Consider the following 17,436-nt stretch of genomic DNA (forward strand, 5'->3'; position numbering starts at 1 on the left):
TTTATATTGTTATGAGAGTTTTAAACTTTTAAAAGTCTGATTGCATTTTCAACCTATGCAGGCATGAAGAGCCTAACAGATTCATTTCATTATAGCTCAAACTGGATGGTCTTCCACTAGTTCCCACCAGAAATAAAGTCCAAAAGTTTAGACAGCTCTATATTTTAAGAAATAACAAAATCCAGAGTAAGTATCAAATTTGAAATGATGAAGAAAAATATCAATATTAATTTTATTTGCAAAAGTAAACAAAATGGGTGCATCACTCTTGCTTACTGTGGTCCACCTGCCAGTTGAGCGTCCCCCTAACTTTTCAAGCATATTGGCTTGAGTTCAGTACAGGGTTTCATCTGCAACTGAGATCTTATTGATCTTTTTGTGTGTAGCCAGTAGTCCTCTGAGGAAAATGAGGAGGACAGCAGAGTAAAGATGCTGAGTAAACCACCCCTTGAGCTTTATTGTTCTTTAATAGTTTAGTTGAATGTGACTCTTCATAATCTGATGGACTTCAGCACTACAAGTCCTTCTGTTTGAAACTGCTTCTCTGAACTCCTTTAAGTTCATATGCATTGTCTCAGTAACACTGTCTATTCTTCTTCTCTGTCGTCCTCTTTTTCTATTTTTGCCTTCAGTTTTCCCCAATATGAGATTCTTCTCCATATCTCGTATGTTCTCATTATGTGGCCAAAATATTTGAGCTTTTCTTTGACAATCTAGCCTTCCAAGGAGAAGTCTAGCTGTATTTCTTTCTTCATGTATTGATTTGTTGAGCTTACCAGATATTTAACATATTCTTCGGGTTCCCTTTTCTCATACTTATCTTAATTCTTAATTCTCAGTCATTTAAACTGCTGTAATAGATCTTTTTAAATGAAGAGGTACTCACGGATGACCCATTTTCTCTTTGTTGCAGTAAACAAACACAAGCCTTGGATTGAGACGTCCTACCATGGCGTGATAACTGAAAACAATGACACCGTTCTACTTGACCCTCCCCTTGTTGCGCTGGATAAAGATGCCCCAGTGCCATTTGCAGGTAAGGCCTAAGAATTTGCCGGGGGCAATTTTTTTTTATCTTTGTTACGCTTGCTGAGACTTGTTTTATTATGGGGAGGGAAAAAAAACAATAGAGTTCAGCAGAAAGGAGCACTTTAACCTGTTGGGTGAACTTGATAGAGTAGACCTTTATCATCTTACATCATAAATTGAAGGGAAAGGAAAATAAAGTTAATTCAAGATACTTTTTATTTTGTTTGAATCTGCTGCTGCCGTGTTGTGTTAATTCCAGTCCAAAAAGAAAGGAATATTTTTCAAGTGTATTTTATTAACCAAGAATATCATTAACCAACTGTGTCATTAGAAATACATTGTGCTACAAAAAATACTCCATCTAAATGCATGCAGCTTGGAGGAAAGAAATAATAAGAGCAGGGAGGGAGCAATAAGGGAAGAAAGAAGGAATGCTGCGTTTTATTTTTTTTATGTGAGTGGCTTGTAAAAACCCACTGACAAAAAACATCATTCAGCTCTCTTTAGTAAGATGTGATGTATAAAGCGGAGAATCCTGGGGATGGGTTTTTTGAAGGACATCTGTGAAGCTGAGTGTCTGGGGAAATATCTTAAAGCTTTTGTTTCACGCAATCTAAAACAAGACATAGCGCAGTAGACAAGTGTTAAGTGCATGTGTTGAAAAGAATGTGCCGTTTTGTTTCTGGTGGTAGTCGTGGTAAGTTGCCATATGGAATCAGTGAAACATAATTATGTGAAAATCAAGCTGCATTTTAAACAATTCAGTAATTAACAGTTGGAGCAAATTTTGCCTCTCGGTCTTAGAAAATAAAGTTACAAATTTGCACTGGTAGTGTGGACCAGTTAAATAAGCTTGTAAAATGTGTATCGATACCTTGTTCTTGTATCTTAGTGGGTAAAGGTCACCCTGATAACAGCTCATCAGTTCACAACATATTGTATCAACAGAACTGCTGCATGTAGCAATAATGTCACTGTAGAGGAATGACTAGAAGTTTAAAAGTGAAACTGGTATGCTGCCTAACTTTCCAATTATAACTTTCAAATCACAGAGGATTCTCTAGATTGGCAATGTTTTTACCCAGCTTGGTACTAAGACAAAAATGGACTATCCATCCACCCATCCATCCATCCATTTCCTAGCCCATTTGTGATATTCATTGTTGCTGGATGTAAGTGACTATCCTGGTAGCACAGAGTTCAAGACTGACCAACACTGGACGTGATTCCAGAGCATCGTACGGTGCACTCGGGCGTACGTCAAAATCCACTTACGCCAAGTCAATCTAGAACTGTCAAATAATCTAGCATATTCTTGTGTGTATCTGTATGAAAAGGAGTGGTTGCAATGTTGATATCACTCATGATGACACTTGACATTGACTGCTAGTTTAAGTACAGATAAAGAGAAGAACCTAATACTTTGAAATTTTCTGTGTATATGGCTGTTGTGTTCTGTTAGGTTGCTGTTTGAAAATAAGAATGTTCTGGTTCACTTGGTAGTGTGTTCTGTGAATTAATCTAATATGGAATAAGGACCTCCTTAGCATCCTCTGTTATCAGCTGCATTATTGAAATTAGATACTCTAATGATGCCATTCTCCTTTAAAAAGATTTTTTAACACAGGACATAACAGAATCACTGTTTGTGACTTTACACAAGGTATAGTTATGCTAATAAATTACTTGATCATACGCAGTGAATGTAGGTATCCAAAACCATAAGGCAAGGGAGGACACACACACCTACAGATGGTCATACACAAATGGCCAAACACTTAGAAGCAAGAGTATCCAAGTAAGCATAAGAACAAACCAAATCCAAACACCGGGTACAAGATCAAAATTGCAAAGAAAAATCACAAAAATTACAGAAGGAAATTGACTCATGCAGAATCATGGTACATAATGCTATAATGAAGAGCCTATGTCAAATTCCCTGTTGTATTTCTCTTGCCTCTCCTATCATATGAATATTTAATATTTAGGACACACCATCACAAGGCACTATACAAGGATGCATTTCAAACTAATCAGTAAATGCAAGAGATTTCAAATCTTTGCTATGATTGTAGCATAAAGTGTACATAAAGAATCTATCTATCTATCTATCTATCTATCTATCTATCTATCTATCTATCTATCTATCTATCTATCTATCTATCTATCTATCTATCTATCTATCTATCTATCGTGAGGGATTGCCGGCATCCTTACCTGGCTGGGATGCCTTCAAGATGGAAAGACTGGGAGAGAGAGTGTGCACAGGGCATTATCTCCCTCAGATCGCTAGATGATAGCCCCCTTGGGGTATAGCGGTGTCTCGGATTCACAAAAGGCATATGGAAATTGGAGTTCTTTTGCCCTGTTGGATTCAATGGGTGATGCCAGGAGGTGCTGCAGGGACTGGGGAGCCCTACCCTGCTCCATGGGGCTTTCACCACACCCGGAAGTGCTATCGGACCACAAGTACACAACACCGGAAGTTCTTCTGGGTGGTAGATAAAAGGAGCTGTCTGTCTCAGTTCTGGGAGCCAGAGTCAGGTAGAAGGTGGATGAGGCTTGCAAGAAGAAGTGAAGGAAGAAGAGACCAGTGGCAGAGAAAGAAAGGAAAGAGTTGTGCTTATGCTTGTGTATTGCCTATATTTGTGGCTGTAGTTGGAAATGCTTGCTTAAGAAGAGTTTCCCACAATAAAAGACTCTTTAGCCTTTTAAATTATGTCTGAGCCTGTTTGTGTTGAGTGTTTGGGAAGCTGAAGTGCCCACTGGTGTCCACATTATCTATCTATCTATCTATCTATCTATCTATCTATCTATCTATCTATCTATCTATCTATCTGTCTGTCTGTCTGTCTGTCTGTCTGTCTGTCTGTCTGTCTGTCTCTACCTGAATAAGGTCAGTCAGGATCTCCCTTTTTTGCTTTGCTCTTTTGTATAGCAAAGTATTATATAAATGTTCAAACATACGCTTGAAATGCCTTCAGGCTTGCTCAGGGTGGATGTGGATCAGGTTATGGTGTAAATAAAACTTTTTTGTTATTCTGTAATGTTTGACCAGGATCCTTAGTTTAAACAAGCCTACTCTTTCATTTGAAGCTTTGCATGACTACTCCATCAGTCTTGCTTGGAAAAGTCTATTTCTTGCGTAAGATGTAACAGATACACTTCACCATTATTCATTGAAAATACCCAAAAAACTGTAATCTTTGTTCCCTGTGTGGCAGCCAGATATCCTGCTCTGATGTAGCTGGACTGAGTGTGTGATGATGGGAGATCAATTAGGAGTTCCCAGTCCTGAATTTCTAGGATACAGAGTCTGAGATTTGTTATGTGTGTACATGGATATCTAGTGTTCTGTGACTTTGTGCATCACTTAGGCTCACATTAGTATACACACCTCAAGAGGAAAGAGGTCAATTTTGCCTGAGTATCAGGTAGCTAGGGAGCCTTAATGCTGTTTTGCATTATTTTGACCTCCACTGCAGCCACAGCAGCACTATGTGGGAGACAGGGTATAGTACTTTAAGGACATGCTTCACTTTTGATTTCTTTGCCTCATACATGTCACCCCTGCACACTATGTGTCATTTTTGAAGTGAACTGGCGCATGGCAGTTTGTGATCTCAGCTAAATTTAAACTAAGATGTCTGTCAGTTGTACTTTGCAAGTGAAGTTCTTTCAGTTATTGCTGTAAATGTATAGCCATGTGTTTAATATGCTTACTTAGGTGGCACACTAAAAGATCAGTCATCAAGCTGCTGCGACTATCACTCTTTTAGGAAAGCTGACAGAATTGCCTCTGCCTGTTAATATGACAGTCGCCTTCCGAGCCACACACTGGGATGTCAGCATCAGCCTTTGATGTGCCGCCACTATCTTGTGTTTAAGAAAACAAATAAAAGAAATTGTATCTACATATCAGAGTCAACTCGTTCCATAAAGAGCATGTAATGCACGCCGAGGAATAACAAATAGAATTATTATGCTGACAAAAGGCATCAAAGGCAGATGATTCCACAAAGGAATGGAGTGTAAGCGAACATAAATTTGGGGCCACTCAAGGAAATTGTGGAAAATATGTCTTGGGAAATGAAGACTGCCAAAATAATACATGATTTTAAATGACAACTATAAATCATACAGCACATATTAAAAAGTGCATGAAAATGAAAATATAAAGCATTGTTGTAATCATGACACCCATATCAGAATTCCACCTGAAATCTTTCTTTAGTGCACTGGCAACCTACAGTTTTTTTTAAAACTTTTTAAAATTATTCTGTTTTTCTATACTGCTATTATGCAATAAGATACAGTAATAGAAATAGCATTACAATGTGTTTTTGAAGGTTTGTTTGTATTGTGTATCATTACCATGCATTAACCTCAGCACACTTGTATAATGAGTGCATAAATATTTCCAATAATCACATGATGCTTGGAAGCATGGTGGCTCATTGTTTAGCCAGGTAGCTTTCCATGTGGTTTTTCTAAGTGCAAATTCTTCCCATGCCCATTTAGATTTTCTTCTGGTTCAGTATAACCTCAGCTCCATTAGAATCTAAAGTGGCTCACTGTTACTGAGTGGGGCTGTGTATGTGGCAATAGCCAGTGATGGACCTGTGTTCCCTTCAGGTTACATTCCTACCTTGTGTCTAAAGCAGCCAGGGTAGACTCAAGCTTCCTGCCTTCAAGGATACAGTGCACATCATTTTCTGATGACTTAAACAAAACAGTTCACAAATTGCTAAAGTATGGTTCTAAATCATTGATCTAAACAAAATTCTGTAGACTAAGCTTTCAGTGTGAAAAAGTCAATTATTCAAATCTTTGAGAAGCAATTGATTTAAAAAAAAAGTGTTTTCATAACTCCCAATCTGTCGCAGTAAAGAGAAATGAAAATGTAAACTGATAAAAGAACCTGTAAATAAAGTTATTGTAATGCAGAGAATGAGAGATTGTAGGCAGATAAATAATGTCAGCATCCTTGGAAAACTCTTTGGGCTGCCATTGTCAAGTGAAAGCGCTTGGCTCCTCTCCCTTGATCAGGCCATCTCTCTGGTGTCAGAAGCCATGGAAAAAGGCTATTGCACTAAAATGACCTGTATGGAAGGGTAAGGTTACAAGAAAGAAGGCACCGCTGATGTAAATCTAAAAGAATAATTACAAAACACAGGCTTATGGGGGAAAAGTTTCATGATCTGATAACACATTTGATTTAGTTATCAGTACAAAGCAACAAGTGCATTCTAAAAGAAAAACACCCTGCTGGCACAGCCAATACAGCAAAGCACAGAGATGGTAAAAAGTGTATGTTTTAGGTACACTTTAATATCAGTGTGGGGCAGCAAGGACTTTAGAAAATCAAAACAAATTTGTGTGATGACAAAGATGAGCAGATCTGGAGCAAAAGGTTTTCCAGTCTACCAAAGGGCTAGCATTGAGGGTAAGAATCAGTTATAACCAAACATAAACATATCTACACACCATGTAATAAAACTCCAAGGTCTATGTGTTCAGTCCCTCAGAGCAATTTGACTTTGTTGTGATTGGTCAGATTGGCTTTGGCGACTCGATGAAAGAGGAAGTGCGAGTGTGAGACGCACAAAAACTTCAAACAGCGAATGATGAGAGAGCTGCCTTCAAAAACAGAAAGTATAAGAGGGGAGAACGGCACCTCGAAAATAATGATGAACTCTGAGAAGCAGGCTTTATGGGAACACTTTCAAAAGAGGAGCAAGTCAGATACATGTGAACACAGAGTGAAAGTGCACATAGAGCAAGAGACAGAAAATATTTTTAAAAATGTGGAGCACCAGCAGGGTAGCTCCATTTAATAGGTGGAAAAAGATCCAGAAAAAAAGCATATGGGGATGTAAAGTACTAATGGCTTAAGTTACGTAATAAACAAAAGAAAATGCGCTTCTCAGAGGTCTGTACTCGTGACATGCAGGTCCAACAATGATTGGCCTCTCGATCTTTATTGTAGCCTTCTGGCTTTGAAAGGATGTGGAAGTGATGTCATTCATCTTCTGGCTGGTGTCTCTCTGAACTGTGGGCAAAAAGAGAATTACCACCAGTGCCCCACTGTTTACCCTGCATAATTCATAATATATAAGAAGTATTTGCAAATATATATTGGGTAAAACTTTAGTTTAGGTACTACAAAAATGAATCTATACTTGTTTTCTCTTATGTAACAAGACCTTAATAAAGGATGTGTTTGGTTTAAATGACACTTACAAAGCATTAGTAAAGTGATTTTACAGCACTGTGCACTGTGGCATTTGATATGCTGATAAAATTACTTATGATTATAAAGGATTCACAGGCCATATATTGAAGTATGCAATATCAAGAGACATACCATATACTGTATACTCACGTATAAGTCGGGTCTTGAAACCCAAAAAATCGATCATAAAATCAGACCTCGACTTGTACGCCCGTTCAAAAATACAACACTTATTTATTTATTTTTTTACATCTACTTGCTTCCTCCAATCTCACACCAGTTTCTCAGACACATCAAATTTTATTGCAGCAGCGCAGTTATCAATTTCTTTCACCACTTCAACGACTTTTAATTTAAAACCAGCTTCATATTTCCTTCTGATTGAACGCTCCATCGTAGATAAGGGATGCTCTTATGATAAAGGTATATGAGGGTGTGAGATACAAAAAACACTAAACAATGCAAACGTCGGAAGAGTGGTACAATACATAGTAAAAAAAAAAGGCAGTGTGCTCCGTGGTTACTTTCTCAGGTGGGCATTAGCATATCATGATCTCTTGGACCAATAGCATGAGTTTTCCGCATTCAGCTTATACGACCGACATTATAAAATACTGGAAATTATACGGTAAAATCAAGCCCTGACTTATCTGTGGGAGAACTTAAACGTGATTATATACGGTATGTTTCACTTAAGACACTTCTGATCATTCCAAGTCCAGTTAAGTTATTTTAGTAGACCACATTGATGAATAACTACTTTGTTGATGCTTTGTGTCATTAAAATCAAAAGAAGCCTTTGTTAAGGTCTTGTTAACATAAAAGTAAATAATAGTTGCATTTCTGCTTTACCTAAACTAAAGTATTACCATATATTGCATATAATTATATATAGAAGGGTCGTTTGATAAGGTTGGTAAATTTCTATGAGATGGAGACACAATTCATTTGGTGACTTCACGGCTAGCAAGTCTTCAAACTAAGTCAGACCAAATTTCAACGAGAAGTGACGTGTTGTTTACGTTCTGCAGACATTTGAAGCGATTTTTTTTCCAAAAAACGCTGTTTAACTTGTTTTTTTACCGTATTCATCCCACGACCCTCATATAGAGACATGTAAGTAAGAACCTCATTGTACTATGCACACTATCTACCGTATACAAAGGACAACAAACCTGACTTACCTTGACACCGTAAGCAACAGCAATGATGGAACGGCTAAGCATAAATGAAGTGAATATCACTGGCTGACCAGGTCAATGCTTGGACCTGAACTCAATGGAAAATAGGTGGCAAACCTTGAAGGATACACTGTTAAGATGTTCAAAACTTAAAATAAAAATACATACAGTTGGTATTTTCAGTAAATGAAATCTGCTACTTCCAATAAAACTGGAATTGTCAGAAAAAGTGATCAAGATCTAATTAATCAAATCGTACAATAAGTTTTTATATCGGGGAAACTTTATTGTTATATGTTGTAGGCTCTCATCTCTTTCTCTTGGGTAGGGGTTGAATTCTAGTTTGTTAAGTTTGATTTGATTGTATGAAATGTTGTTTTCTTCAAATAAAATCAGTAAAATTTAAAAAAGATTGATATTTTGGTAGATATAATGCTATTTTGTGTACTTTACTCAAATAAGTTTCTTAATAAGCTGCTGATAAATCTTTTTTAAAGGCTCAGCTATGTGCAATTAAAAGTTTCAGCATTTCAGAATAAATGAACTTTGAAGTGCTGTGTTTCACCACAAACTGCAAATTACAGTATGTCAGTGGCAGCTAGCTGCTGCACTGAGATCGTCATATTAACAAATTCATTGACTTCTTTTGTTTTACTCAATCACTGTATCTGGCTTGATAGCTAGATCATACTAGGATTACTAGTAATAATGGTAACAATTCATTTAGGACCTCAAATCAGGTTGCTAGGATTGACTTGAGTTAGTGATGTTCTGAGTCTAACATTAATATTAAAGTGCTATTTAGAAAATAAGCAGAGCTTTCTGTCTACCTAGAGAATAAGTTGGCAAGCTAGCTACATGACAGGAGAAAAGCAACCATTTATTAGCCATGTGTTCTAATAAATTGGAGGTGATGTTCATATACACTGAAATCTCTGCCTTTTCTGGCATAAGAAGATGATATCTATAATAATAAAAGGCAAAGCCCTCACTGACTGACTCACTCACTCACTGACTGACTGACTGACTCATCACTAATTCTCCAACTTCCCGTGTAGGTGGAAGGCTGAAATTTGGCAGGCTCATTCCTTACAGCTTACTTACAAAAGTTACGCAGGTTTCATTTCGAAATTCAAAGTGTAATGGTCATAACTGGAACATATTTTTTGTCCATACACTGTAATGGAGGAGGCGGAGTCACGTATTGTGTCATCACGCCTCCTACGTAATCACGTGAACTAAAAACAAGGAAGAGATTTACAGCACGAGTCACACGCGGGAACGAAGGTAAATGACGTTAATTTTTGACTGTCTTTTAATACTGTGTAAGCATACATATTAACACATGTGCAATTAAACGTGTGCATTTACGGGGTGATTTCTCAGGCTTAAAAGCTCACCTTTTATCAAACGCGGGAACAAAGGTAACTGACGTTGTTCACTGTCTTTTAATACTGTGTGACCATACATATTAACACATGTGCAATTAAACGTGTGCATTTATGGGGTGATTTCTCAGGCTTAAAAGCTCGCCTTTTACTAAAAAGGTAAATGCAAAACTATTTTCAATCAGTTTATTGAAACGCTCCCGTTAAGGATTGCAATAACATATTCGCGAGATAAAAGAACGAAGTAGGGGGAAATGGAGGAACAGCCGCAAACAGCGAAGAGCAAAAAATTAATTAAACAATTGAGAACGGAGCGAGTTAAGCATACAAGCATGTTCATAAGGGAAACAAAGCACGATGTAAAACGTAAGTTTAAATTAAGTTTATAGAAACGCTCCCGCTGCGGATTGCAATAACATATTCGCGAGATAAAAGTTTAATGAGAAGACACGAGGTATAAACGAACCACACGCCGTGGCGCAACGTTAGGGGCAACAGTTTCAACCATTCTATGATCTGCTTCTCGCAACTGAAAGACGGCACATGGCGGATGTTAGCCGACTTGCTGACCGCAACGTTAGGGGCTTCAACTATGGCGCTGACGCCATATCTCAGTGCCAACACTTTGCAGACTGTACTTAAAAGACACGCCCTCCTCACTGGACAGTTAAAAACACCAATCAAACTAACGATGACATCAAGTATTACCCAATCAAAAGTAGGAAAGGAGGCATCTTCATAAAATGCGTGTGGGATGATTTGCATGAGACGCTGCTTTAAAAAAAAAATGATAAAAAAAATACGGGATAAATCCCGTCCAGTATTGATTCAAAACGGGACGCGCAATTTCATTCTCAAACGCGGCACGATTCCGTATTTTAAAGGACGGGTGGCAACTGTACAGTGCCAGGTAACCACCCATACAATCACATTGTGATTCAGACTAGGAATGCAATGAATGTAATTACCCCGATCTACATACAAGGCGAAAGTCTTGCAACATTCAAAGATGATGGTTTGGGATAAGTACACCATACAACATAAAAGAGCTTATGAAGCCTTGAACCGAAAAAAGCAACATCTCAGAGATCGTAAAAAAAAAATAGGAGGTAATGTCGTTTTACTCGCTGTAGATTTTAGTCAAACATTACCAGTTATTCCACGAGGGAGACCAGCAGATCAACTCAACGCGTGTTTAAAATCCATGCTTCTCCCACGCTCGGTTATATGTTGCGTGTTCTCGGGTAGGTGCACCAAAAAATGTATACATTTAAGCATGTAATGGGCAAACAAAAAATGAGGTATACCCGAAGGCACTGCAGTAGTACTTCATGTAACTTTACTTCTTAAATGTTAATGTTTTACTGTTTAATAATTTATACGCTTCTTATATGTTGTTCAAATTCTTTTATCAAAATACCAGTGACAGCGCAATGCACGATAACATGGAGTGAATACACCATACGCATCCGCCCACGGCTGCCCTGCTGTGCGCAGATACGAGTTGATTCTACAATAAAATAAAATAAAGATAAAAAGAGTAAAACGATCATCACCCATAAAGCGGATAGTAGACGTGACGTACTATATGTGTACCACATTTCAACTGTATAGGTGAAACGGTTTGCAAGCTACAGGTCATTTAAAATCCTGGACAGACACACAAATTGCCACGGTAGCAAATTACAGAAGAAGATTTTACTGTTTAATAATTTATATTTATATGAAATGTGCTTCTTATATATTACTTCATATTCTCATATGATAATGATGTTAATGTTTATATTGATTTCTGTGTTATTAAAACTGCATGTATGTGTGTATATGTATATATATATATATATATATATATATATATATATATACTAGCAAAATACCCGCGCTTCGCAGCGGAGAAGTACTGTGTTAAAGAGGTTATGAAAAAAAAAGGAAACATTTTAAAAATAACGTAACATGATTGTCAATGAAAGCCCGTTTCAGTCAGTAAGTCTTATGTGTGTGTTTATGTATGTGTGTATATACCGGTATATGTAGATGTGTATATGTAGATATGTATATATATGTATATGTATATAAATGTTTATGTGTGTGTGTGTATATATATATATATATAATATATATATATATATATATATATATATATATATATATATATATATATATATATATATATATATAAAAGACAGCAACAGTTATAACAATGACAACACAATTACATTGACAATCATGTTACGTTATTTTTAAAATGTTTCCTTTTTTTTTCATAACCTCTTTAACACACTACTTCTCCGCTGCGAAGCGCGGGTATTTTGCTAGTGTGATATAACTGTTGTTTTTCATTTTCATTGTAGACACTGGTTCAGTTTACAATTCACCTGAGCTGCTTGGCAAACCCTCCATGGCCCCCATTTTTCTTTATAGCTGGATCATTCAGAAGAACGGGTAGAATATTTTTGAGCGCCATTTCCTTAAAATTTGACCTCTAGTATGTGTGAGATTTCCATTTCATCCTTCAGCTGAGATGCCAGAGTTACGAAGATATCTATGTAGATTATGAACAAAGTTCATAAATTAGCCAAAGTCCATCTCTCTCTCTCTCTCTCTCTCTCTCTCTCTATATATATATATATATATATATATATATATATATATATATATATATATATATATATATACAGTCGAACCTTGATATACGACCAGCCTGACATGCGTACAACTTGCTTTATGACCAAAATTTTTGTTTTGAATTACGACCAACATCTTGCATTACGACCCGAATGCGGTCACGTGTATCTGCTTGTACTATTGTAAACAAACAGCAGAAAGAGTTTGTAAGCATCAGAGCCCAGATCGGAGCCCAGATACATGTGTTTGTGGATGTAATTTCGGTCAGATTTATACAATTTATTTCGATAATTGCTAAAGAAGGAAGCGAAGGTAAAGAAAGCAATCACAATCGAAACGAAGAAGGAAATTGTGTGGAAATATGAGAGTGCCGTTCGTGTGACCGATCTCGCTAATATGTACAGCATGTTGAAATTCACCATCTCGACAATTTTACAAAGAAAAGATTTGTATAAGGAAACTCCTTCCAAACAATAACCACCTTCCATTTCATTCTCATCCTCCTTCCTTCCTGCAAGCCAAAGATGTCAACTTAAATGGTGAGTACAGTATGAAATTGTTGTTTCTGATAGGCTAGGCACTTTTTATAACTTTTTGGTTAGTACATTAGATAAAGTATTGGTGTTTTTGGTAAATTATGCACATTATACAACCCTTTTCTATTAAAAAAAGTTAAGTAAGTGTTGCTGTGGGAGGTTCGGAACACATTAAGGGCATTTCCATTATTTCTTATGGGAAAAACAGTCTTGACTTACAACCAACTTGAGTTACAACCAGCCCTCGCGAACGAATTGAGTTCATAAGTCAAGGGTCCACTGTATACAGTATATATATAATCCAACGTCTGTCTGTCTAAATGTCCGCTTTTCATGAGAGAACTACGTAATGGATTTAGATTGGGTTTTTTTCTATAATTTTGCTTGAACATTCCAGTTGATTTTGTGACTTCTGTCATTGCGCCATGCATCATAGTTCACATGTGGTCCCGATTTATTTGTGTGAATCCGAGACACATGCAGCGGGCCGAGGGGAGGGGAACGAGGCCCTCCTCACTCACGCACTGGCCTTGAGGTGTTCCTTACCTCCGCTTAGTTAATGAACGAGAGAACTGCTTAACGGATTTAGAAAGGGTTTTTTTTCTATAATTTAGTTGAACATTCCAGTTGATTTTACAACTTCTCTCATCGTGCTAAGAATCATAGTTCACTTGCAGGAGCGATATATTCACGCTAATCCGAGACAGAGGCTGCGGGCCGAGGGGAGGGGGAAGCATGATGGCAGGAGTGAGGAACTGGGCAGGGCCCACCTCACTGTCCTGTTTCACCACTAAGCGGGTGGAGCTGCTGGGGACGGCTAGTATTAAATAAGTTCCACTTTCTCTGATTGTGGTTCAGGGCATGGTGATTTTTCAACGAATAACCCAAACGTGCTCTGCTGCAATAAACCATGTACTGCAATTTATTCATAACACAAAGGTGACAGAAGGTGGATAAATGCAAGTATTTACAGACAGAAGACAGTAACAAACAACACAAAACATAAATCTGTGCTGGTACAGTTTGATCTTTCTCTCTCCTACAGAAAAAGGCACATACCTTATGAATTCTGTTTCTTTAAATCTTATCTAAAGAATTGCCCTAGTAACATAATTTGTTCTGAACAGTTTTAAAATTTTCTCATTGGAATTTTTGTCTTTCATCTGATTAGAATGGATAAGTTCTTAGCTAGTGATAACATTTCTAGTACTTGCACTGTGTTGGCAGTATTTATTTCTTCACAGCTACTCTGTACTAGTTCACCTCTGCCCCACATAGCTCCTCTTTGTATGTGAGATGCTGCTCTGAACCTCCCCACTGAACTTAGGGAGAGAAACATCTTCTTCTTCTTCTTTCAGCTGCTCCTGTTAGGGGTTGCCACAGTGGATCTTCGTCTTCCAAATCTTTCTGTCCTCTGCATCTTGTTCTGTTACACCCATCACCTGCATGTCCTTCCTCACCACATCCATAAACCTTCTCTTAGGCATTCCTCTTTTCCTCTTCCCTGGCAGCTCTATCCTTAGCATCCTTCTCCCAATATACCCAGCATCTCTCCTCTGCACATGTCCAAACCAACACAATCTCACCTCTCTGACTTTGTCTCCCAACCGTCCAACTTGAGCTGACCCTCTAATGTACTCATGTCTAATCCTGTCCATCCTCGTCACACCCAGTGCAAATCTTAGCATCTTTAACTCTGCCACCTCCAGCTCTGTCTCCTGCTTTCTGGTCAGTGCCACCGTCTCCAACCCATATAACATAGCTGGTCTCACTATCGTCCTGTAGACCTTCCCTTTCACTCTTGCTGATACCCGTCTGTCACAAATTACTCCTGACATTCTTCTCCACCCATTCCACCCTGCCTGCACTCTCTTTTTCACCACTCTTCCACAATCTCCATTACTCTGTACTGTTGATCCCAAGTATTTAAACTCATTCACCTTCGCCAACTCTACTCCTTTCATCCTCACCATTCCACTGTCCTCCCTCTCATTTACACACATGTATTCTGTCTTGTTCCTACTGACCTTCATTCCTCTCCTCTCTAGAGCATATCTCCACCTCTCCAGGGTCTCCTCAACCTGCTCCCTACTATTGCTACAGATCACAATGTCATCAGCAAACATCATAGTCCACGAGGACTCCTGTTTAATCTTGTCTGTCAACCTGCTCCTCTCGAGGCACCTTGTCATATGCTTTCTCCAGGTCCACAAAGACGCAATACAACTCCTTCTGGCTTTCTCTAAACTTCTCCATCAACATCCTCAGAGCAAACATTGCATCTGTGGTGCTCTTTCTTGGCATGAAACCATACTGCTGCTCACTAATCATCTCCTCACTTCTTAACCTAGCTTCTACTACTCTTTCCCATACTCTTTCCCATAACTAGGGAGAGAAACATGAAACAGATAAAAATGTATCCTTCACACAGGTTATTAATTTTCAGTTTCAGTAATACCAATAACAAGAATATGCTAGCTGACTTTATCCTAATTCCTAAGTTACAATCAATAATTGTCAGAATCACAGTAGGTGTACTTATGGTTTAGCTCCTGTTGACTAAAAGTGTAAGCAATGCTTTGTCCCAATCCTTCTGGGTCGGCTAGATAAAAAGTTCCATGTCAAATAGATTAAAATGCACGAGAAATGATCTGTGTTTTTAGAGATTTAAATGAGTTCACTGATGGGGCTCCGCAGTGAATAAGCTGCAAGAAATAAACCTTCAGCCTGGATAATTTCAGTTTAATCATGAGGCCACTTTGACTGTGAGAGGATTACAGAGGAACCCCAGAGCTTTTTGCGTGCCACAATCTTTTAGTCATTGTGTATGGTATACCAAGCTTTCCATTATCTCTGTTGGGTACTGGCGAATGAAATAAACAAAGATTGCAACGAAGAAGTGGAGTCTTTTGTGTTCTGTCTGACCAGCACAACAACCAGAATGGTATTCTTACAAATTGTGAGAATTGATAGGTTTTACCAGGATTGAACCCTGTATGGAGCACATATGTTAACAATTGAAATATTACAGCACTGGATTCTGTAACTGTCTGCTTGTTCAACACTTCTTTCCCCTGCTGCACAATTATTTTAGTGCCCGTGGACATTTTGGTCAGCCTATGCAGCATGTGTGTGCTTTTCTGTCTATTTTCATGGATACCAGCACATACTCAGCACACACCGTTTTAGAAATTTTTAATAAACCACTAAAGTTTTAAATGGAAACATTTTCTTTGCAATCTACCAGTCACTTGAATGTAATGCTGTGAACGTTTATGACCTGCTGGCTGCCACTTGATCTCAACATTTAGAAGCAGCTTAAGCGCATTGGAGATCTTTAAGAAGCAAGTGCATGAATGTGCAAGTCTAATCAGAATCGGCCTTTTGAAAAGCCTCCCTCCATGTGTATTACTGTTATTTAGGATGATGGACTTTAACTTTCAGGGAAGTAGGGTATGACCCAGCCCATTAGCCTGAAGTGTTTGCTGTTGTAGAGCCATTTAAGATGCATATGTAGAGGTGAGGGGCAAAGCAGCTCCCACTTCAAATGTAAGAGACAGGGAGGGGAAAATGGTAGCCTCTGGAGAGATAGGGGTCGCAGCAAGTGAACAACAACTTGACTTAACCCAAATACTAAGGGTCATTGCAAGGAGCTATTCAGGCAGACAAATGTGTCCACACTGAATGTACATACATGTCAGCAAGCAGGGCCCAGGATGCTGGGACTTTCTCCCCTACCCTGTGCACACTGATTTTCTCGCTTCTTTCTGATCTGCCTTTGTACTTCAGCTGCTTTGCCTTCTCTGTTCTTGCATACCAGGCTACCTTAACTTGGGTCCCATAACAAGAAAGTCGTTGGACTCCCTCACTACTAACAGCAGCTAAAAGGGACAAAGTGACAAAAGTGAATTAGGTCTGTTAAGACAGCATGCCAAACTTGTATGTAGAATAGCAATGCTCAGATACTGTGGACTTAACCTGCCATTGTGACCCCCCCACCCCCCAACTACAAACATGTGAATTACTGGGAATTATTTTTTGAATAATGCTCCTAAGATTTTGATAAGCTCCTTCAGTGTTTTTTATTAATGCCAATTAGCAGAGTAATCATGAGTTGAATGATATAGTGACGCTGAATTAGAAATCACCAGGGTGTCCTCTACCAATTTCCTTTCTGCAATCAAATGTCTTCATTTATAGTCAAAAATCACAACCATCCTAGACAGGTATGTATACATCTTATGATAGAGACCCCCACCCACCACTACCACCATGCCCCACAAAAGGGACATCTTTATAACAGGAAAGTTGCACAGGGCAGCAAGCAGAAAATGAGTGGAGTTGAGCAGCTTTACTTCAATAAGACTGAAAAATCAAAATCAAAATAAGCCACCTACTTTAAGATATATATTTATCATTAAACATATTAATTGAACAAATTA

At 38.2% G+C, this 17,436-nt stretch overlaps 1 protein-coding gene across 1 annotated transcript in view; it reads left to right on the top strand.

The window, feature by feature from the left end:
- LOC114646274 (calsyntenin-2-like) overlaps window positions 1-17,436 on the top strand; it is a 791,236-nt gene that overhangs the window by 267,403 nt on the left and 506,397 nt on the right. The window contains exon 2 of the mRNA XM_028794392.2: window positions 914-1,036. Within this exon, the coding sequence (XP_028650225.1) occupies window positions 914-1,036 (123 nt within the window). The remainder of the gene's footprint in view (window positions 1-913; window positions 1,037-17,436) is intronic.

This window comes from Erpetoichthys calabaricus, chromosome 2, assembly GCF_900747795.2.
Source record: "Erpetoichthys calabaricus chromosome 2, fErpCal1.3, whole genome shotgun sequence".
In the NCBI taxonomy this organism is placed as follows: Eukaryota; Metazoa; Chordata; class Cladistia; order Polypteriformes; family Polypteridae; genus Erpetoichthys; species Erpetoichthys calabaricus.